Source organism: Salminus brasiliensis, chromosome 15 (genome assembly GCF_030463535.1).
Source record: "Salminus brasiliensis chromosome 15, fSalBra1.hap2, whole genome shotgun sequence".
NCBI lineage: Eukaryota > Metazoa > Chordata > Actinopteri > Characiformes > Bryconidae > Salminus > Salminus brasiliensis.
In genome coordinates this window covers 2,691,457-2,716,507 of record NC_132892.1, presented here as the reverse complement: position 1 = coordinate 2,716,507, position 25,051 = coordinate 2,691,457, and the positions used below count along the sequence as shown (strand labels likewise).

The following is a 25,051-nucleotide window of genomic DNA, read 5'->3' as shown; positions in this document are numbered from 1 at the left end:
AAATCTTGGATTGCGCAACAGTTCCCAGAAAGCGTCAGAGCGCTTCCTGTCACAAGGCAAAACCGAAAGTAACCTAAACGTTAGGAGAGAAGATCCAGGTCTCCAGGTCTCCAGGTCTCAGCAATTTGCATTCCACACAGTAAGTATCTACATAACGGGCATGTGGCATAAACAGCCCAACCCTTTCTTTGGCTCAGGTCGCTGTAGTTGAAGAGTGTAGAACGCTTGCAAAGACCAGACGAGCATCTGTGTGATTTGCGTGGTTTTAGGATGTTTAACGTTTAAAAATGTCAACAACAACAACAACAACAACAAATCAGTAGTAGGTCATTAGAGGATTTTGCTCCTCTTGCTATAACGCATTCATGTTATGTCTGATCTCCCTTACATTTAGAAAAGGAAACAACGGTCCCAGTCATGTTATGGTTGTTTGTCTGTGGTGTTTGTCCAGCAGATGGTGGAGCCATGGATCCGAAGGTTGATATGAAGACATGATTAGAGATGTGGCCAGCTTGGTTGGTTTAATTAGTCGGTCCCAGTTGTAAAATAGTTGAATCATATGAGGTGTGATTCTACATGTCTGAAATGAAAACTTGCAGCAGAACGTTTGGGAAAAGATCAGCGACATCTGATCGGTTTTTGTGTTACTTAGTTTTGCATTTTTCTTTTAAATGTTTATTTGATATTTGAAAGATTATAGAGCCCATATCAAAGTAGCAATGCGTAAACACTGTGTTTTTGTGTTGTGCAGTACAAATCTGTATTTCAGTTGCAATCCTCAATGGAGATTTCAGAGTTGAATGGTGGGGCGCCCCAAGAGGCATCCCAAACCTACTCAGAATACCACAAAATATATTTGATTTTAAATAATTGGGTAACTAACTCAACATGTTTTATGGAATATGCATATATTAGTTGCAGCACCTTTTTACATTTTACTATGTTTTAGTTTTACCATATTTTCTCCCAAAATCTCCAAATTGCAACAGATAACACCACTACCTACCAGTGAACTACCAACCATGTGGGAGACTGGGGTTTGATTCCTGGTCTGGGTGACTATGCTGCGCTACACCAGTAAAAGTGTAGATGTCCTTTAACACCACATTGACCCACCTCTGTAATATGACTAACCTTGTAAGTAGCTCTGGGTAAGAGCTTCAGCTTCTTACTGTTTAGTTTGTGTAGTATTGGAGTGCTATTGGTTGGTTTAAAAATGACTGGAGTATCAGATGTCAGCGTGTATGTTTTTGATGGGGTTCTGTTTGAGAAGCTGGTTGTCAGTGCTAGGGTGCCACAAAGTTCAGTTTTAGGCCCCTTGTTGTTGTTCACCATTTATATTAATAACCTTTGCATTAACATTTCCAATTCCAATATGTACTTTTATGCAGATGATACTATTATTTATAGTTTTGCCCCATCACTAGCAGAAGCTCTCTCAAATTTACATAGGTGAACTGCTCACAGGGACCCTCAGGGCATGATGGAGCCTAAGAACTCCAGAAGTGAAACAAGAACCTCTGAATCGAGGTGAGTGGTTTTTCGGTATGTCATTTAAGACCCCTTATAACATGATGGTTTGGGGACTAATGAAAAATTCTTGACCTCATTGACGTTGACATAAGTAGCCTTTATGATAGTTGATGCTTTTTCTTCATGTAGGTTTATGTCTAGTGTCATTAAGGCTTATGTAAACAGGAACTAAACAAAGACACATGGTGAGCATAGAAATGAATGACACGGTGCACCGCAAAGGTCTGGGAAATATATATATATATATATATATATATATTTGGGCAGATAATGAATAAAAATGAAGAGAATTGCACATTGCACACAACACATTGAAGAAACAGAAACGAGAGGCATAGAAACGTCAGGTTTTGATGTTATAAACTGAAAAGACATGTAAAACAAGTGTCTTCATTTCGCAAAGAACACTGGATACTTCATTTTGACATTAAGCACAATCTTGAATTACGATTAGTCTCCTAGAAACAAAATATATATATTTTTTTGTATAGCTTTTTACAAGTGGTGCCACAAAGCATCTTTACAGAATCAATAAGAGGGCAATATATCAACAAGACCCCCAGTGAGCAGCCAATGGCGACAGTGGCAGGGAAAACTCCCTCAGACCTTTAGGAAGAAACCTAAGGGGACCTTAGACTCACAAGGGGGATCCGACCCGTCCTCCTCTGATAAGAACTATTTATTAATTATTGATTAAAACATTAATTCAAAAGTCCTTATAGAGCCAATGGTTGTGATTCTATGGCACAATTTATGCACATTCTGCTCATTTTGGCCATTTTTAAGGTTAAATGTAATACTTTCAGACTCATTGTTTAAAAAGCTGCATCAATAATCAGCTCCCTCTCCAGGTGCATTTATCTGCTTTTCTTTAGTTGTGTTCGTAGCTGTCCTGTCTGAGCTATGCCATCTTGCCATTTGTGCCTTTTGTGTTTCATTATTGTAAGAAAGCAATTCCACCCATTACCTGGGCTTGGTGATGGCACAGTGGTAAGGAGTTAGACCTCCACTGCTAGGGTTGCATATTGCAGCTAGGAGGAACCTTCTTCCTACAGTGCACAAAAACATCCACAATCATTCACGTTACTCAGATCCCTTAAGTAAGACCTGGTCTCACAGGCTTTTCTCTCTGCACTTGGGTCCGCTCCCTGACCGTGTCGTAACAGTTTTGATTCTGAGATGTGTTTTGACATACCATCTGTTTTGGCCCCCCAAACAGTCGTTCACTGAGTGGATTTTGATTTGTGGATTTAGTCTTTTGCTGTAAAAAGTTAGTGGAAAGGAAATACCAGCATGTTGATCTCTGCCATGGTGTCATTCTGAATAAGACTTTTAATAGGCTGCAGATTTTGTGTAGTCTAATCATCATAGACATTGGAAACCATGGAACAGTCTGTTATTACACCTGCCTCATAATGTGTGTTTTTGTGTTTGTCTCAATATCACCTTTCCAGACTGCCGACATCTGGAGCAGACTCTCCAGAGCCCACCTGTGTGTCTATGAAGAGCAATCACTCAATGTTTGAGCCTCCGAAACTCAATAGTGATGGTTCTAGCACTGATCTGAGGTGAGGCGCTTATCGTTCTCTTCACTGTTTAAAGTCGACAAATATTTAATAATGAATATTTAAATGTTTTCAGTTCTCTATTACGTTGCTTTTGTAAGATGACAACATTTCTTTAGTTTGTTTGTCTTGAATGGGCAAATATAGTCACTGCTATCTTATTTGCCTTAATATACAGATGTCTGTATGTCTGTCTACTTTTTGTTGTTGACCTTCCAGGTGTGTGTTGGTCCCTATTGGGCTCTAACTCCAAACCTCTAATATCCATTGAACGTCAGTCAAACGTCAGCACCACCTTAATATGTGTACACCACTTCATAATAAACTGATAATTACCCTTTATGTATTTGTACAGTAAGCGTACCATTGACTTCACTTCTTCACCATCTTGAACGCCACTATCTAACAATCTAACATGATACGTTGTACAAATATTTGAGTGATTTCTACTTTTGAATGGCCCTGTAATGCACTTTCTATAAAAACTAAACTATGTGCATATAATTGTCTTCAGGATGTTTCTATGGTGTTATTGCTATCTAGCCAATTAAATTAGTCTTAGATTTACAACATCACGTCTGAATAAGACTTTTAATAGGCTGCAGTCCGCCATGTAGTCTAAGCATCATAGACATTGGAAATATTCTTGCTCTAGTTGTGTGTTTGTGTGTGTTTTTCTCAATATCACTTTTCCAGACTGCCGACATCTAGAGCAGACTCTCCCGAGCCCACCTGTGTTTCTGTGAAGAGCAACCATTCAATGTTTGAGCCTCCAAAACTCAGTAACGATGAATCTGGCACTGATCTGAGGTGAGACATTTACACTTACATTGAAGGCATTTAGCAGACGTTCTGGATAAGAGCGCTTTACAAATGTGCTTCACTGTTTACGGTACGGCTAGAATCCAGAAGATCCCTCTAATCTTAGACTCTACTAAAGACAGAAGTCAGTTCTGGAGACACAATCCTCCACACACTCTACAATCTGCACACTCACTTCCCAGTCCTCTTGGAAGAGGAGGGTCTTCAGTCTGGGTTTGGGTGTCTGAACAGCGTTGGACTCTGCTGTTCGGACACCCAGGGGAAGTTCGTTCCACCACTTCGGTGCAGGACAGAAAAAAGTCTGGACGCTCGTCTTCCGTGGATCTTAAAGCATGGCGTCATTAAGCACGGAGGGGCTGGCTGGTCCAGTCTTGTCTCTGTAGGCCAGAATCAGGGGCTTGAATTTGATGAGGGCAGCGGCTAAGGATGGAAGCCAGTGAGGGGAACATTACCGTTACCGTATTGTGCTGATCTGCAGAGAACATCAACTTAGCTGTTCTTTGTTCTTTACCATGGAACAGTCTGTTATTACACCTGCCTCATAATGTGTGTTTTTGTGTTTGTCTCAATATCACCTTTCCAGACTGCCGACATCTGGAGCAGACTCTCCAGAGCCCACCTGTGTGTCTATGAAGAGCAATCACTCAATGTTTGAGCCTCCGAAACTCAATAGTGATGGTTCTAGCACTGATCTGAGGTGAGGCGCTTATCGTTCTCTTCACTGTTTAAAGTCGACAAATATTTAATAATGAATATTTAAATGTTTTCAGTTCTCTATTACGTTGCTTTTGTAAGATGACAACATTTCTTTAGTTCGTTTGTCTTGAATGGGCAAATATAGTCACTGCTCTACATGGCTGTCAAAGACCAAACAAACAAGTATCTTATTTGCCTTAATATACAGATGTCTGTATGTCTGTCTACTTTTTGTTGTTGACCTTCCAGGTGTGTGTTGGTCCCTATTGGCCTATTGGGGTCCCTATTGTGTACACCACTTCATAATAAACTGATAATTACCCTTTATGTATTTGTACAGTAAGCGTACCATTGACTTCACTTCTTCACCATCTTGAACGCCACTATCTAACAATCTAACATGATACGTTGTACAAATATTTGAGTGATTTCTACTTTTGAATGGCCCTGTAATGCACTTTCTATAAAAACTAAACTATGTGCATATAATTGTCTTCAGGATGTTTCTATGGTGTTATTGCTATCTAGCCAATTAAATTAGTCTTAGATTTACAACATCACGTCTGAATAAGACTTTTAATAGGCTGCAGTCCGCCATGTAGTCTAAGCATCATAGACATTGGAAATATTCTTGCTCTAGTTGTGTGTTTGTGTGTGTTTTTCTCAATATCACTTTTTCAGACTGCCGACATCTAGAGCAGACTCTCCAGAGCCCACCTGTGTTTCTGTGAAGAGCAACCATTCAATGTTTGAGCCTCCAAAACTCAGTAACGATGAATCTGGCACTGATCTGAGGTGAGATATTTACACTTACATTGAAGGCATTTAGCAGACGTTCTGGATAAGAGCGCTTTACAAATGTGCTTCACTGTTTACGGTACGGCTGCTGACGGCAAAGTGGCATGGACTGGGATTTGAACTTGCCCCCTCCTCATAGTGCTGGCGCATTAGACCGCTGAACCACAAACTTTGAAGGCGACCAGACTTGAGTGAGCCTGTCTACCAGCATGTCGTTTGGTTGGACTGTTGGAAATTGGACTGAATTGCTAAACTGATACATGTTAATGAAAAACATTGATTAGCTTAATCAACAGTGACTCCTGTCAAGGGGTTGGTATATTAGGCAGCAAGTGAACAGTCAGTCCACTTGTTGTTGATGATGACTGGGTCAGAACATCTTCAAAACATCAGGCAGGTCTTGTGGGGTGTTCCTGGTATGCAGAGGTCAGTACCTACCAAAAGTGCTCCAAGGAAGTACAAGCGGTGAACTGAGGACATGGGAACCTAAGACTCACTGAAGTGATCCATAGAGGTCCCACCTCGGAACTTCCAGGACCTGATGGATCTGCTGCAGGAGACCTTTAGAGTGGACCTTCTTGTGGAGTTTATTCCTCACAAAGGGCACCTATGCAGTATTAGGCAGGTGGTGCTAATGTTGTGGCTGATCGGTGTATGTACTGTATATTTGCTTTTATATCTTGTGTCACACAGTAATATTTTTTAATTATCATCTTAAAATAAGGTTAATCTGCGTATGTCATGCAGTTCGCACAAAGCACATGCTAGCCCTCACCCTCCCAGATATGACAGGTTTCATGTGTATGTGTATATAATATCAGAGTAGTGTAAAATTTTAGCCTGGGTAATAGCACGGTAAAATATCTAGTCTTAATCTTGTGCATTCTCTTTTTCTCACATAGCTGGGGGATGGACGATCTGCATCAGTACAGGTGTGGAGTTTGTGATAAGTCTCTTACAGACTCTGTCTCCATCCCATGTGGACACAGTTTCTGCAAGCAGTGTGTCAATACCCACTGGGATAGCACCATGGCTTCAGGAAGCCTTACATGTCCCCACTGTAGAAAAAGGCTTAAAATCAGTCGATTTCCACCACCAGAAATGGATGTAAACATGAAGGAATCCAACCAAGGAGATGAAGCACTGCAAAGAGTCTCAGAGAAACACAAAGCCAGTATGAAGAACAGGTATGAGAGCTTATTTGAGGGATTCAAAACTCAGGAGACGAAAATTCTCCTGAACAGGATTTACACTCAGCTCTACATCATAGAGGGAGAGACAGAAGGAGTGAATGAAGAACATGAGGTTCTACAGATGGAGAAAACTTCTAGGAAACCGCAATTAGACGACACTCCCATCAGCTGCAATGCCATATTTGAACCCTCACTCGAGCCTCACAGAAGAGAGAAAGGACCAAAGCTCAGGACTGTGCTGACTAAAGGCATCGCTGGCATTGGGAAAACTGTCTCTGTGCAGAAGTTCATTCTGGACTGGGCTGAAGGAGAAGCCAATCAGGATGTAGATTTCATGTTTGTGTTTCCATTCCGAGAGCTGAACCTGATCAAAGACCATCAATACAGTCTTCATAGACTTCTGTGTGACTTCCACCCTGAGGTCAAAGACCTGCACCCGAAGATCTATGACCAGTGCAAAGTCGTGTTCATCTTTGATGGCCTGGATGAAAGCAGAATTCCACTGAACTTTTCACACTGTGAGAAAGTATCTGACATAACGATGACCTCATCAGTGGATGTGTTAATGACGAACCTCATCAAAGGAGATCTGCTTCCCTCCGCTCTTATCTGGATCACCTCCCGTCCAGCAGCAGCCAATCAGATCCCTTCTCAGTACATCAACCGTGTGACAGAAATTCAGGGATTCAACGACTCACAGAAGGAGGAGTACTTCAGGAAGAGGATCAGTGACCAAGAACAAGCCACCAGTATCATCTCACACGTCAGGACGATAAGGAGCCTCCACATCATGTGCCACATTCCAGTCTTCTGTTGGATCTCAGCCACTGTGCTTCAGCGAATCCTGAAAGAAGGTAATACAGAAATCCCTAAAACTCTCACTGAAATGTACTCACACTTCCTGTGCACTCAGACGGTCATGAAGAGTGAGAAGTACGGGGGAGAAGACCAGAGAGATCCAAGGGAAGTGCTGGAGTCAAACAGAAAGATGCTTCTGAAGCTATCTGCTCTGGCGTTCAGACAGCTGATGAAGGGCAATGTGATGTTCTATGAAGAGGACCTGAGAGAGAGCGGCATTGATGTCACCGAGGCCTCTGTGTACTCTGGCCTTTGCACCGAGATCTTTAGGGAGGAATGTGTGCTTTACCAGAGGAAGGTCTACTGCTTTGTGCATCTGAGCTTTCAGGAGTTCCTGGCTGCTCTTCATGTGTTTCACTGTTATGTGAGCAAGAACATGGAGGAACTGCAGTTTTTCAGGCAAGATCTTGATTCCGCTCACAGCAATGGAGCTCTTTTTTGGTCTAACTTTTTCTGGACTCGCAATGACCTCTCTGGGAATATGCCATTGGCAGCATTGCTAATCCGAGCTGTGGATAAGGCCTTACAGAGTGTGAGTGGTCATTTGGATCTTTTCCTCCGTTTTCTGTTGGGCATCTCACTGGAGTCAAATCAGAGACTCCTTCAAGGCCTACTGACACACACACACAGCAGCTCAGAGAGCATTGAGAGAACCAGTACAGTCCAGTACATTAAAAACCAAATACAAACTGGAGACCTCCCCACTGAAAGATCCATCAACCTGTTCTTCTGTCTGACGGAAATGAACGACATCTCTCTTTCAAAAGAGATTCAGGAGTATCTAAAACCAGGGGAACAGTCAAAAATAGAGCTGTCTCTGGGTCAGTGTTCAGCACTGACCTGCATGCTTCTGATCTCGGAAGAGGTTTTGGATGAATTGGACATGAAGAAATACAACACATCAGACGAAGGTTATAGGAGATTAATCCCAGCTGTGTGCAACTGCAGAAAGGCTCTGTGAGTTGGTTCACCTTTAATATAAAATACATTTATTTCAATTCATATTTAAATATCAATGTGTTAATATGACGACTCTCTTCAGAAGAAAAAGTTAAGTTTATTAATATAATAAAAATAATTTTTTATAAACCTCTCAATGAAACGCTCTGTTTTACCAGCAGTAAATCCATTCAGAACCAAGTGAAGGCTAACGCTAATGCTAACACACACACACACTATAGAAACCCAAATCACACACAGCACTTTCACCCACTATAAACCAGTTATTACACACCAGTAGACCAACAACCACAGATACCAGTCCAGAGAATGTAGCACTACACTACACTAAACACAGGAAGTGATTAGACTGCAGTGTTGTAAAGGAGCTGGGAGCTGATTGGTCAGGGAGGAGAGTCAGACTGGATTATAGAATAAAGGAAGGAATAAATAAATAAAGGAATTTTACTGAACCAATTAATCAGAAGCTCATCTGATCTGAACTGTGGGGCTGTAGATCGGATCAGTATCGGCTGATACTCAGCATTAAGAGACTCGGATTGGATCAGGGGCAAAATAACCTGGACATCCCTAATATAAATATAGTTGTTTAGGTTGACTAAGTAATACTGTACACGTTTATTTACAGAAGCTATTCCACATCCCCTGTTTTTAAAACACTGTGCAACTGTGTGTTCTGTGCCTTTGCAGACTGGATGGCTGTAATATCACCAAAACCACCTGTGAAACTCTCTGCTCCTCTTTGAAGTCCTCGACCTCACTCCTAACAGAACTGGATGTCAGTAACAATGATCTGCAAGATGTAGGTGTGGATTTGCTCTGTTCAGCACTGAAGAGTTCACACTGTAAACTGAAAACACTCAGGTATGTGTGATGCCTAGAAGAACTCATCTTGGTTCCTTTAAGGGCCATTTTTGTGAAGAACCTTTTAAAAGTTTATATACACTTAAATAAGAAGTTCTTCACCGTCACAGATCTTTGTTTTTTGAATGCAAAAAATGGTTCTTCTACAGCATCTGTAAAATAATTAGAACAATTGTTCCTTTTTTAATTTGAGATAGTTGCTTAAGGTCCCAACCCTTTGTGATGGGAACTCTAGGTCCAGAAGGTAAAAATTCACCCCAGGATTTTGTTCCAACCTCACAGAAAGTTGGAACAAAGTCTTGGACGCCATTCATTTCCAGTGGAAATGCTCCGAGAGAGCATTATGGCTTTAAGCCGAGATAGCAGAGCCTGTTAACATGAACAAGCCGGTAGTTTGACTTTGTTTAAAAAAAAAATGGTGTTGTTTTAGTCATGTATTTAGTCATTTATTTATTTACTATATTTTAACATTTGTACAATTCATTCTGAATATTCTTAGTGATCAGAGTTTCACTGCTATTTAAAAGGATGTATTATATTATCATTATATCATGGCATTAAATGTTCTTAAAATGTCTGGAATCATTTATTGTACAAAAAAAAAAACGTATAGTGACAAGTAATCATCATTTAGTACTTAGGCTCTGAATAAGGCAAATCAATGACGTTTTTTGGAATATTTCTGTAGTTGCTATCTGGTTTGAGTAAGTGTAAAATGTATGGCCTGGTGATACTTTAACAAGTTGGCTTGGAGAATATTGACACTACATTTTGGAGAACTTTGACACTACATGTATATACACACAAAAAATAACACACTCAGATGGGATCAGCTGGCACGTCAGCTTTAGCCTACAAGTGTACAAGATCTATAGGCCCACCTGAACATCGGTGGGCAAATGTAGAGCAGAATGCTCAACAGTATCTCATCTTGTATCCATGCTAGAAGCTGCCCAAAAGGGTACTAGAGCCTCCTTTCAATTGTACAGTTTTCCTCAACAATCCGTTCACTCTAATGTTGGGATCACTTACAGATATCATTTATCATATCACTTTCACACTTAAAAAAGAAAGTATTACTCGATTCCAACAATTCTTGGTGTGTTATTTGGTGCATTATGTGCAATATATACAGTATATATGATACATCATTTGTGTTCTTTAACCCGGGATGGTAGTTCATCATATCATCATTTATCTCCACTGGTAACAACTATTTGGTTGTCCAATTACTTTGGACAGAACCTAGCCTGTAAAAAATGTTTCCTCCTATATATCTGTTCATTGAATTAACCCTCTACGAATGTGCCGCTGGGTCAAATGTAACATTTCTCGACGTTTCTATCAATATCTTTGTGATAATACAGCACACAGATGCAGTTCAACCATTTTCCATTTGTAGACTCTATTCCATTAATCTTATTGCCAGATTGTATGTGATGCACTAACAGAGTTATGAGTTATATATTTATATATATTGTAATTATATTCCCTTTGCAGACTATGTTTCTGTAAACTAGGGGAGAAGACATGTAGAAATGTGGGAATAGTTTTACAGCTGGAAAACTGTCCTCTGAAAGAGCTGGACCTCAGTAACAATGACCTGCAGGATTCAGGAGTGCAGCATCTTTCTGATGGGCTGAAAAGTGCACACTGTAAACTGGAGATACTCAGGTGAGATTTTTGTGAATATATACACTTTGTTACACAATTATTAGGCAAGTCTTATTTTTGAGAATTATTTGTATCAATCACCAACTACAGTGCTATCGGTTAATCCAAAATGTCAATGTTTAAGAGAGAAAAAGTGAGGTTTTGGCTTTCTTAGGAGAATATCAATATGTGTACAATTATTGGGCAACTATTATTGTACAGAATTATTACACAGCTAAATTAAAAACACATTTTCCCATCTCACTTTTTTATTTTCATCTGTTCAAGTGAGAATTATAAACAAACAACTCAAGACTTTCCAATAAACATTTCTGACATATATAAAAAACAAAATCAGAGGCCGATATAGCCACCCTTCTTTTCAATAACAGTGATAAGCCTTCCATTCATGGAGTCTGTCAGGTTCTTGATCTCTTGACGATCAACTCTTTGTGCAGCAGCAACCACAGCCTCCCAGACACTGTTCACAGAGGTGTACTGTTCTCTTTCACTGTAAATCTCCTGTTTAGGAATTGCTCACATGTTCTCAATTGGGTTCAGGTCAGATGGGAAAGGGGGCCATATCAAAGTTTTTCATCTTTAATGCCTTTACCAGTCAGCCATGCAGAGGAGCACTTGAATGCATGTGATGGAGCATTGTCCTGCATGGAAATCATTGTCTTTTTGAAAGCTGCAGACTTCTTCTTCCTGTACCACTGCGTAAAGAAAGTGTCCTCTGAAACCTGCCAGTATGCCTGAGTCCATCTTCAACCTGAGAATCTTTAATAATACCAGTCCATACCAGTACCCCACTTCCACCTTGCTGGCATCTGACTCGAAGTGGAGCTCTGTGCCCGGTACTGATCCAGCCATGAGCCCGTCCATCTGGTCCGTCCTTTCATCAGTCCATCAAACCTTTGATGAAAATGGGTCTTCAGAGATTTCCTAGACCAGTCTACACGCTTCAGCTGGTGTGTCCTGTTCAGTGGTGGTCGGGTTTCAGCCTTCCTTACCTTGGCCATGTCTCTGAGCACTGAACATCTGCTACTTCTTGGTACTCCAGGTAGGTTACGGTTCTAGAATATCACAGAACAGGAAGATAATGGGTTCCTGGAAGCTTCACGCTTGATTCTACTCAAATCCTTGGCAGACTTTTTTTTCTCAACATGTTTGTTTGACTATTTGCAACAAAACGTTGGTTGATGGTTCTGTGAACACGCTCCAATATCTTAGTAATTTCCTGCATTTCCTCCCGACTTTTCAGAGTCTCTTTTTGTGGCCCATTTTGCCTAAAGCAAAAACCTGCCTAATAATTGTGCACACCTTAATATAGAGTGTTGACCTCCATAGGCCACACCCTCCACATATCACTCTCAAAGACACATATCACCTGATATGCTTAAATCCATTAAGCATTCAAGTTTATTCAGCTGGGGTTAGAAAATATGCCTAAGAATAATAATATGGTTAAAATACTCACTTGCCTAATAATTGCGCACACAGTGTGTAAATATATATGAAACTTGTAAAACATTTGAAGTTGTTTTCTTTTGTATTCTGCATCATGTTGAATGATGAATGTTGAAAAAAATGAATGTTAAAAAAAAATGTTGGGTTAGGTTTTTTAGGTTTGCAAATCCGGTTCCGAGTTCTTAATATGAGCATTAGGCTGACCACAGTATGACATGCATTACAGAGGTCTGTGACATACAAGAAAAATTAGACCTTTGGAGCAGTTTCATTTTCTGTTTGCTTCAAGTCTTTTTTTTTTTTAATAGATTAAATTCCACTTCCAACTTTATCATATGTAAATAAAACAAAGTCATTCATCCTTACTGTTTTTTTTTTTATGTGAAATAAATAATTAACACACCATAATAAAGTGTAAAGTAAATTGGCTGTTTTATAGTTTATTGTTCAGTAGAATGTCAACAGAACAATATGTTTGTGTTACATTTTGAACAAATGTATCATTTTGACTTATTCATTCATTTAATAATTCTGTCATTACTTTGACCGCAAACATTTAGTAGTATGTTTTTATAACCGCTTAATTGATGCTATTATGTGGTAATAACCCATGTCTTATATTTCTGACAGACATAACACTTGAACCGGGAACAGGGATACTGGGTTTTTAAAATCATATTGTTAATTAATTGTGCAAAATGAAGACTGAACAGAGCATGTGCATGGTTAATTATCAGCAACCGTTTGAAAACTGTTTGAGTAATAACTTTGTTACCTGTTAATTATCAGCATGATTAATTAAGACAGGTAATGAAGTTCATTTCTCTACCCATCCTAGTTGGAGCATGCAGTATATTGAAATGGTAAAATTATGCAAGATATTGTGTTTGTCATATTTGATGAGGTCTGTTGTGCTTGTTGTTTCTGTGCAGACTTAGACTCTGCAATCTTGGAGAAAAGTCTGGTGAAACTTTGGGATCAGTTTTACAATCAGAGAACTCCTCCCTGAAAGAGTTGGACCTCGGTAAGAACACTCTGCAGGATTCAGGGGTGGAGCTGCTCTCTGCTGGAGTGAAGAGCTCACACTGTAAACTCGAGATACTCAGGTGAGACTTTGTAACTGCTGGTAAATGGTAAATGTTAAGCTGTTGTATCCAGTAAAAAGATTATTTAGCCTTACTTGCTTTTTTATGGCAAAAATGTTCTTTTCAGTGAACCTAACTAGGAATAATATGCTAATAACGAGTAAAACATGCATAAGTTAAGTAATAGAAAATACAGGAATGCAGAGGATTTCTTATAGGAAACAGTGTATGAGAAAGATATGTGGAAGCAATCTAATTAAATGATAGAAGGAAAACCAAACAATGTTCTATAGCAGCACGAGATCTGGAACCAAGTCACCATACCAACACTGGAGAAAAGCAGGAAAGAAACTTGTAATTACACTCAGTTCTATCCAAAGGTTGAAGACTGAAGCCTCTGCTTCATGTTTTGTGGTGAGGCCGTCTGGAAATGGCATAGGGATTAAGAAGTGCTCTGATGATCCAGACGTTTGCATGCAGTAACCTGTCTTCTGATGATTCAAAATGTAGCTGATTCAGTGTCAGAGATCGGAAATCAGTGAGTTTCCAACTCTGATGATATGGTTCCAGTGGCTCCTGTCATGGGTGGATATGTTAGGCAGCAGGTGAACAGTCCAATGTTCAACAGTTTTTGAAGGTGTTCAATGTGTTGAAGCAGGAAAAATGGTTAAGCGTAAGAATCCTACAAGAGACACTCTGACAAGAACCAAACTGTGATGTTCTAGACGACTGGGTCAAAACATCTCCAGAACATCAGGTAGGCAGGTCCTGTGGGGTGTTCCCGATATGCAGTGGTTAATAGTATGCTTCTGGTTTGGTGTCCATCACCTGGACCTGGCCAAGTTCCACATTCCAAAAGATGGGTTTGTCTATGATAGTCTGGGCAATAATGGATTCTTGTTTCTTGGTGGTATTTTTAGAATTGTACATACAAGATTATATAAGATGATAGGTTCCTGTTGTCACTGAACACTTGGAATAACTGTTGAACCAGCTCCCAGTTCATCATATCGTCATTTATCTCCACTGGTAGCAACTAATTGTTTGTTTAATTACTTTGGATAGTACTGAACCTGTGGAGAAATACTGGATTGAATTAACCCTATATAAATGTGCTGCTGGGTCAAATTTAACATGTTTCTGTCATTATCTTTTTGAAAATACAGTGCAGAGATGCGGTTCAACCATTTTCCATTTGTAAAATCCATCCATTTCATTAATCTCTTTGCCAGATTGTAATTGACTCACTTCCAGAGTTACAACGTTGTGAAGACTGGTCCAGATACTTGTTTTTTCCCTATTGCTGTGTCTAACTGGTGGATGTGTGTTGAATAACACTATGTTATTTAGAAGTTCCTCTGCTTTAGAACAAGTCTTCTTACCAAATTACCTTCTAGGTGTTTATGGCATAATCAGTGAGCGAATACTCTCTGCAGATTTCTGTCAATATTAGACATTTCTATGCTATCCTTTTTTATTTCCCATTTATGAGTAAGCATAAGATTTTTCTTAACACACTCAAGAATGTTCTTTTCAAATTTTGTACTTCTTCTTTCTTTTCAGACTGGCTTTTTGTAATCTTGGTGAACGATCTTGTAAAAATCTGGGATCAACTTTACAGTCAGAAAACTCCCTGAAAGAGCTGGACCTCAGTAATAATGACCTGCAGGATTCAGGGGTGGAGCTGCTCTCTGCTGGACTGAGGAGTTCACACTGTAAACTGGAGACACTCAGGTGAGAGTTCAGTGAAAAACACTTTAGTTCAACTACCACATGCCTTTGTTCATTAACACTGCATAATTACTGCATGAGGTCAGTCATTTTTGGCTCCAGTCACCATTCGGCTCCATTCAAAGCTACAGATTTTTAGAAGATGAGAGCGGCAGGCTCTGACCCAAGTCATTAAAAAAATATGGAATTAGCAACCTTCTGGAGTCTATGAGGGCATTTTCGATTTTTACACATCTTCTTATGATACCCCATGTGACCTTGAGCTCTGAGTGAAGAGATTCTCGGACCCTAAACCTGAAAAACTGAAGTCTGATTTCAGAAATTCTTCACATTGCCTGTGAAAACACACTTTACTCATGTGAATGAATTGTTCTGCTGCTTGAGACGAGGTTACCAGAGTCTCAGCTTCACTATAGCAGAGGAACCTCTGAATAACATAAACGGCGAGAGGATGAGGATGAGTTTCTGAGTGTCCGTAGACACGACAAGAGGCTCTACAGATTTAGGAAGGTTTTGAATATATTAAGAGAAACATCGAATTTGACGCACCGATGTGTTTGTAGACTCTAGAGGGCTAACCATTGGTAGGTAAGCTCTGTAAGCCTGTTCTTGTAGCTGCTAAATGCCCTCATTATTAGCTTAGCTTGTCTTTTTCAGACATTATTGTAAGCACAGTTCATCGTGTAGGGAACGGCATAAATACAGCTGATCACATCCACCCGGATAAGGGGTAGAAATACTGCCTGCCTATAGTTTTAACCTTTAATCTGTAATCCTTTTGTTACTGTCTTGTAATGTAACAAGACGTTAGCGGTAGATTAAGATCTTTAAGTCCTTAAGATACCTAAGATTCACTTCACCTGTGTAGGTGGTACTATTGATTGGTGTATAAATGCTTATTTATAGTATTATTTATACATTCTGCTTCAGCTAGATTGTAAAATCTGTTATAATAATTATTTTTTTTGCAGACTATCTTTCTGTGCTCTTGGGGAAAAAACATGTAAAAACCTAGGATCAGCATTAAAACTTGCAAACTCCTCCCTGAAAGAGCTGGACCTCAGTAATAATGACCTGAAGGATTCAGGGGTGGAGCTGCTCTCTGCTGGACTGAGGAGTTCACACTGTCAACTGGAGACACTCAGGTATTTCTAACTGCAATCTTCAATACTTTACAGAATACTGTACAAGATGATTTATACAAAATGTAATAAAACACAAACAAAACAAAAACACATGAAACTTTTTAATTGATTATTCATTAATAGTAGTGTATTTCAGTCATTATTAGCTAATTCCCACAATACATACACACATAAAATAAATAAATAACCATAAATCATTCAATTATTAGGAAAGGGGAAAAAAGAAGAAAAGATTGGATGAATGTAGGCTGAAGCTTGAAGCTTTAGCTAATGTTACTGTCCCTTTTTACTTAACAGATTGTAGTAGGCAAGGTTTAGACAAAAGAGAAACAACAACCAGCTATTCCAAATATTTCATACTGTTCATAATTCAGTTTCAGATTAGTTGACCACCTCATTTTTTTAAATATAGTTTCAAACTTGCTAACTATGCATTCTTAAATCACACAAATTTACTCACAAATTTACCCCTTTTACGAATATACATCTACTTTATATATTTGTCTCTACCCTAGTGTTTTTATTATTTTATTTTTAAATACCTTTTAATTAAATACTCCATTCTGGCTTTCTCCAATTTCAAACAGCTTCTGAATACAGTTAGGAAGTAAATAGTTTTGTTCTTTTTACAAAGGTCAGCAAGATCCCAGAGTACTTAAGATCCCAGGATACATTAAGCAAAACTGCGCGTATTGCATTTTCCTATGTCTGTCTTTTTGTTTTTCGATTATTTACAGCACTGTGCAGATGTTTTAGACACCTAGACACATTCTTTATAGTTGTTTCTCTGAGCAGTGAGAGAGTTTTACAGTAGAAGCTCCAGATCTCATCAGAACAGATAAAGCAGCTGAACATAAATCCAGTAAAAAGGAGAAACAAGAGCTTCTCATTCTGAAGAAAGAAAGTAGTGAGATCTTGTCGGTGAGCTAGTCTGAAGAACAGCTTAGTTTTAATGCTGCTCTTACACTCCCCTACTGATCAATTTGTCATAATACTCCTTGTTAATTCTCACAAATCCAGAAGAGAAGGAGCTGTTTAGGATGGAAGTTATGTAAAAAGCAGGTTCTGAAAAAATTGTCTGGTACAGTGTGGATGGGATCGTATCAAGCTAATTTTATTTTCCTTTTTCTCTCTGCAGAGTGTCTGGCTGTATGGTCACAGAGGAAGGCTGTTCCTCTCTGGCTGCAGCTCTGAGGTCAAAGCCCTCTCACCTGAAAGAACTGGATCTGACCTACAACCACCCAGGAGAGTCAGGAGTGAATCTGCTCTCTGCCAGACTGAAGGATCCACACTGCAGTCTGGAGACACTCAGGTATTTAATTACGTGTAGAACTGTGTGTGTCTGTGTGTTTAGTGTTTATCAGGCATATAATCATGGGATTATATTAACATATTAGCTGTTCCTCATTACTTAGTAGTTCTAGAGAAAGAGCATCTTATTGTCAGGTTAAAATTCTATTTCCTGTCATTACTCAGTTATCACTTACAAGCTGGGTTGCAGACACAGCTAGCTGGTTGTCCCTCTCTAAGTCTCATCATCCACCCTGACTGTAGCTCAGACTTGCTGTATAAAGTACACTGACCCCATTGCCACATGCTCTTTGTGTGTGATGAGAAAATGCTGTAGGGCATTAAATCTGGACTATGGATCTGAACGCATTTAAACATTCAGAGTAGACAGGAAACTGCCCATATGGCTAAGCATTGCACTTATATTTACACAGGTATGGACTATGCACTGATGCCACGTTTCTGCTGGAACGCCTATATCTGTGCCCTTTATTTAAACTGAGTGGCACTTATTAGGGTAACGGCCAAACCGGGAATTGAACAAGCGATTATCTGCTCGAGTTTTAAAGGCTTCAAAAGCAATCCATCCAAATTACCTAAGAACCAACGGCCCATGGACATTGATGTGTAGCTAGGAGTGTCCAGCTAACCGAGGCTTAAATCACACCTGTTTAGAGGATAAAGCCTCAGATCTGAGAGCGCAGAGTCGAGTAAATGGCCTTAGGAGAGTTTTCAGGCTCCGTTAGTAGACTCCAGTTCATAGGATTTGCTTGATATTCCTTGTAATCGTACTTAGCATGTTGCTAAACCTGCAACTAAAGAGCGTGACTTCATCAATCACTGAGCTCCCGCACGTTTCGGTGCCTGGACTCCAGTTGATTCTGCAAAATTGCAGCAATCCATTAGCTTCTCTTGTCCTTAGCTTTCGGCAGGCTGTAAAAGGAGCGCTCTGAATTCCTAATGAATCTGTTCGTACCGTAAGTCGCACAGCAGCTCTTTCTTACAACAGTGTTTTAGCAGCATTCACACAAAACACTAATGCTTAGTGGGCGCGGCCGGAGTGAATTCTGTGAATTTTCATGTATATAAAATGTGTATTTTATATATATATATATATATGTCTGCTTTCTTTTCCAGGGTGGAGCTTGCAGGCTGTAGCAGAATTAAACCCGGACTGGGAAAATGTAAGTTTGCTGTTTTAAAAAAACTGTTCAAATCCAAACATAAAACCATATTCCTCCAATGTCTTTTCTTGTGTTCAGACGCCTGTGATCTCACTCTGGATCCAAACACAGCTCACAGACGTCTCTCTCTCAGTGAGGGGAACAGGAAGGTAGTGTGTGGAGAAGAGCATCAGTCATATCCTGATCATCCTGAGAGGTTTGACGTCTACGAGCAGGTGATGAGTAGAGAAAGTCTGACTGGACGCTGTTACTGGGAGGCTGAGTGGAGTGGAGTGGATGCTCTGATAGCAGTGACCTATCAAGGGATTAATCGAAAAGGAGGTGGTGATGACTGTGGGTTTGGGAAAAATGAAAGATCTTGGAGACTGTACTGCTCTAAAAACAGTTACACTGCCAGACACAATAAGAAGAGGATTTACATGCCTCCACCGCCCTTCCACTCCAACAGAGTAGGAGTATATGTGGACTGTCCAGCTGGCATCCTGTCCTTCTACACTGTTTCCTCTGACACACACTTCCTGGCCCATATGTACACATTCCACTCCACGTTCACTGAGCCCCTCCATGCAGGGTTTAGATTCTGGTACTCTGATTCCTCAGTGTGTGTGGCTAAGATGTAGCAGTCCTCTCTTAGCTCACATGATGTCATGATTTCTTGTGCTAATAGGCTATTATCACACTTCCAGAAGCATAAATGGCAGCGTAAAAGGCTTTCGGTCGTGTTGTGATCAGTGGCTAAGGCTGCTGCCCTTTCCTAAATACAAATATACTTCACCCAAACACACTGACCAGAGTTCCCACTCCATCCAGTTTAACCATGTTCAACTCCAGCTACCATGTGTTAATCTGAACTGGAGTGAATGCAGGTCCGAACCATGGGACAGATTTACTCATGTCTGTGGTTAAAAAAGCTAGCATGCTAAACTTCATCAACTCTAATTCATTCAGCATCCAATCAAACTTTTCAGCAAGGTTTAATTAAACCTAACTACAATCAAAGCCACAGTTGGAGAGAAGTTACAGAGAACCCAGGAACAACATCTAAAAAACTGCGGGCCTCTCTAAGGTCAGTGCTCAACCATCAGAAAAACACTGGGCAAGAACAGGATCAGTGGCAGAACAGCGTGGCAGAAACCATTACTAATATATAAAACCATATATAACCATTGCTAAGGCTTGTCTGAGGCTCACTGAGAAACAGGAAGTAAGAATATTATCCCCACTGTAAAGCATGGTGGTGGTGGTGGTGTGGTGGTGTGATGGTTTGCTGCATCAGGAACTGGTGGTCTCACTACAATTGAGGGAATAAAGCATTCTGCTTTATATCAGAGAATTCTTTAAGCGAGTCTCAGTTCATCTGTCAATGAGCCGATGGGCAGTTGGGTCATGCAACAAGACAATGATCCAAAGCACACATTCAAGTTTATCTCACAGTGGTTAAAGAATAAGAAATGTAAACTTTTGACTCTTTGACTCTTCAAAATCCTGACCTTAACCATAGTGAAATGGTGCTTGAAGGCCTACAAATGTCACTTAGCTGAACCAGTTCTGCAAGGAGGAGTGGCAAAAATTCCTCCATGCCATTGTGGAACACTTACCTCTGTAGAAAGCATTTGGTTGCAGTTTCTAGTGGGGCACTGCCAGCTATTAAATATCTTTGAATATCTTTTCTTGATCTCATACATCAGAACAAATCCATCATATTCAAGATCATGTGTTGTGATGTTATTCAGTATTTAACCCATTCTCAACCCGCTCAAACCACATTGAGGTCTACATTAAGGTTACACAGACTTGCCAATGTAAGACTTGGAGTGAATTTCTTTACCTCGTTTCTGAACTTTGCAGGTTTTTAGACCTGTAACTCGGGGCAATTTTGTGAATGCCAGCCCTGTGGCTGCCACAGCTCACAGTTGTTGTTAGGTGTCATTTGTAATTTTTCATATCCTTTTCATATCCTACTCCACACAGTCTATGTGCAACATTAATACAAATCTGGATGTGCATGCACATATTCCTGATCAGAATCTCATTTTTACAATAAAGAAATTCCCACAAATTTATTTTGGGTCGTTCAGGTCACGTTATAGATTTCTATAAAAACGCTTCATGCAAGCTGTTTTACTGAATTTTATCCATATGATGTTTCAAAAGTACTGAAGGATTTAACTTATTTATTTAGTGTATGTAACCTCTTTTGCTTTTAACTGTTTGTTTTATATAATTATATAAATATTTGAGTTGAATAAAAAACAAATCAGACCACTATTTACTGGGTGATGATGTAGGAACCTATGGCACGAGTGTGGTTTGTGGGTATTTTTATGTATTTATCTAGGCTTTCTATGCAAGGTAGACCTTATTTGGAGTACAATTTTGGATAAGGTTGTTATTTGGAGAAGATCAACAATGAAGACAGACTGGATCTCAATGCTAACTTAAACAAAATGTTGATTTTGTTATTATTTATCGGTTCATCTATTTTGAACATGTTCTACGATTATTCCACAAACTCTCTGCTGTCTCACAGCATACAGGTTTTGTGTCAGAACTGGTCGAGGCCGACTAGACGACTAGAGTGGGAACAGAGTTTGCAAGGTTATCAAACTCATCAGAGTGGGTAATAGTTGATGAAGTTTCGGTCCCAGGTGTCAAGAGTACCCCAAGGGTAAATAGATGGAGGAATGAATATCAGGATAGAATCAGCAATGAAGGATATATAGAATATCCATAACCACTTCCAGCTGTTTCAGAGACCACATGGAGAACTGTATTATTATAGCCGGTTGTGAATGGGGTAGCAAGGCAGCCAACAAGGAGGCAGAACCATCATGATGGTCCCATTAGCTGAATTTTTGAAGGTTTTGAAATCTGCTTTTAAAATCCTTTTTAAATATTATCTTAATGCTCTCATACAGTGTCCATAAAAGCATTCACTTTAAAAAGTGTGAAGACATGATATATGATATAAGTTCTCTTATTATTTTGTATAAAATATTGAGGATAAATAAACAGTATCAACCAATAAATAAATACATAATAAATAAATAATTTTTAATAAACATTTTTCATAAAGGGTAATGTGTTGAAAATCCATAAAATCCATGTGGAACCTCATTTGAGGTTAGAACTGGAGTTAAGGCACAGAATGGAAATGACAACTTTGTTACTGGTTTAAATGATTTAAACAGTCTAATAATAATAGTAGTTGATGGATGAGTGACATCTCTCTATACCTACTACTTATAGAATTAAAGATATTTATATATATCATTTATATATATGAATTTATACATATACATTTAATATTAATATAAATATAATTTTATAAATATATGTCATATATTTATAAACACACACACCGGATGATGTCAAGTGAGGTCAAATGGTTTGTACTCTCAGGTAAAAAACAAAACAACAGGAGGAGCTCAGGTAAAACTGAAAGTAACTTTGACCAGACGGCATCAATCATGAAAATGTGAGGACTGCAGCTGTAGATGCGTTGGATTTCAGACGGTAAGCCCTCAAATATGTCATAAGTAGTTGTCTGAAAATGTACCATGTATTATAAATATAATTAGTTTTTTGTGATGATATTTTAAATGTGTTTTAAAAATGACAGAAGAGTTTAACTGATGGACTGATTTAAGCTGGTCATCAAGATTCAACGCTGAAAGTTCGCAGGTGATACCTATTTTCATGGGAATACGTGTAGTGACCCCTGTGAGTCAGGGTTTGATGTTGGACTTGGGTTTACGCTTTTTCGTGAGGTGTTGGTGTGTTATTGAGAATTTAGAGGTGTTTGTTGGTGGGGAAAAGTCAAGCATTTGCGTAGAAGCAGGTGTGGGAGAAATAACCGGTATAGCTGGATAAGCAAGCGTCACGTGGGTGTTTCAGCTTTGTTTGACAAACCTGGAAGTTTGCCGGTATGTTGTTATTGGCTCACTCCCAGTATGTAGATTCATGTATCCAGTTGCTAGAAGTCGTACACTGTTAAAAGTGTAAGGTCTTTGAGAAACCTTCGGAGGTTCTTCAATTTATAACTATTGACGAACATTTAAAGGTCCTCAAAGCCCCTAAAGAGGTTCCTCTACAGTTTCAAATTGAAGAACCCCTAAAAGTCCCTCAGGGAACTTATATTTTTAAAAGTGTAGAGATAAAATTGACTTTTAACATTCCTTTGAGACTCATATGAAGTCGGTCAGCCAGCCTGCGTTTTTTTATCGGTGTAACTTTGCACCACTTCGGCCTTCACTCATCACTAATGACGAAGAGAACATTGTTCATGCCTTTACCTCACTGGCGGCACCAGGGATGTTTTAGAACAGGTGCTTTGGGGTGGCTGAAGTGTTTACAGCAAGTGAAGGCAAAAACAAACAAACACATAAACAAAAAAATCATACCTCTAAACAACCCTCTAACAGGCCGAACTGTCATCCCTGACCTCGGATATAGCTTTACATTTTAAAAAACGATCAATAAGCAGTGTGTGAGAGGCAGTTGGAACAGCATCCTGGGGTGGATTTTTTCATTTCCGGACCTGGATTTCCCATCTCTACCACAGAGCTGCCCATTACTTGGCATTACTGTATGGTGCAGTGCATTGTGGCATCCTCTGTATGTACCTCATAAATGCATTGTTTTGCAGGTAGCAGATAGCAGCATCTCCAGCATCCAGCTGCAAGTGTGTGAAGATCAACAGCTCTGTAATGGAGCCTCATAAGTCCAGCAGTGAAGGAGACACCCTTCACCCAAAGTGAGTAACTTTACCGCCCTCAACAGCAGTGATGAACAGGCCTCGTTTTTTCAGTTGGTGTTATTTCTCTGTCTGATCTCTCAGTCCGTTCTTCACTGAGTTTTTTTTTGTTTTGTTTGTAGGACGGAAACCAAGAGAGCACCTTCTCCAATGGCCACCCAAGTGTCTTTGAGCAGTATTGATAATGATCGTCCAAATTTCAGCAGTGAACCTGGTGGATCTAAAACAAGGTGAGAGAACCGAGGAGAAAACAAGCAGGGTTGAGAGTTGAGACCGGCTGCATGTGCAGAGAGACTTTATTAGGGCTATAGCAAAACTCAACACACACCCCCCCCCGACTCCCCCAAGAGCATCCAAACAGAGGTGAACCAATCATCAATAGCGCCTGCATGCTGAAGATATGCCTAAGGTGAAGGGTGAAGCTCAGCCCTTGGAGCACACTGGAGCACATGAGCAGTGCATGAGCTGCCCACTGAGGCCAGCAGAGGGAGACATTACAGTGTACAGCCACACAGTAGTATCCCAAATACACTGCAGCCCTACTTCTAAACTCTGTATGTCTTTTTCTGTCCTGTATGAAAAAGTGGGTGTGAACTTAAAGGCCCTGAATCCCCCACATCAAGTTCGATGAGGTTATTTATTTTATTAATTAATTTATTTGGTAAAACATCCTGAGAAAGTGGGACAAAGTGCTGTTAGTGCTGTGATGGAGGGGTCAAGGCGCTGTCAAATTCACCCTTTACCCAAAGTGAGTAACTTTACCATCCTCAACAGCAGTGATGAACAGGCCTCGTCTTTTCAGTTGGTGTTATTTCTGACTGATCTCTTAGTCCGTTCTTCACAGACGCTTTTTGGAAAACTTCCGTTCTCAGATTAACGGCTTTGAAATGAAAATTGTGAAGATTCTGTTACGTCATATGTTTTTGTGAAAACTGGATTTATTTCTCTGCAGGATGGAAACCAAGAGAGCACCTTCTCCAATGGTCCTTCAAGTGCCAAAACGCCCAAAGTTCAGCAGTGAACCTGGCAGATCTGAGACAAGGTGAGAGAACCGAGGAGAAAACAAGCAGGGTTGAGAGTTGAGACCGGCTGCATGTGCAGAGAGACTTTATTAGGGCTATAGCAAAACTCAACACCCCCCCCCCCCCCCCCCCCGACTCCCCCAAGAGCATCCAAACAGAGGTGAACCAATCATCAATAGCGCCTGCATGCTGAAGATATGCCTAAGGTGAAGGGTGAAGCTCAGCCCTTGGAGCACACTGGAGCACATGAGCAGTGCATGAGCTGCCCACTGAGGCCAGCAGAGGGAGACATTACAGTGTACAGCCACACAGTAGTATCCCAAATACACTGCAGCCCTACTTCTAAACTCTGTATGTCTTTTTCTGTCCTGTATGAAAAAGTGGGTGTGAACTTAAAGGCCCTAAAAGCTCCACATCAAGTTTGAT

The 25,051-nt window shown here is 39.9% G+C and overlaps 1 protein-coding gene across 1 annotated transcript; it reads left to right on the top strand.

Annotated features, from left to right (window-relative positions):
• Positions 1-832: 832 nt before the first annotated feature.
• Positions 833-20,910, top strand: LOC140535322 (uncharacterized). Its single transcript, XM_072656607.1, has 14 exons — positions 833-1,530; positions 2,988-3,101; positions 3,795-3,908; positions 4,504-4,617; positions 5,298-5,411; positions 6,317-8,422; positions 9,116-9,289; positions 10,790-10,963; positions 13,345-13,518; positions 15,061-15,231; positions 16,200-16,373; positions 17,512-17,685; positions 18,801-18,847; positions 18,926-20,910. The coding sequence occupies exons 1-14, from the start codon at positions 1,481-1,483 to the stop codon at positions 19,465-19,467; spliced, it is 4,242 nt and encodes a 1,413-aa protein (XP_072512708.1). The 5' UTR covers positions 833-1,480; the 3' UTR covers positions 19,468-20,910.
• The last annotated feature ends 4,141 nt before the right edge of the window (positions 20,911-25,051 follow it).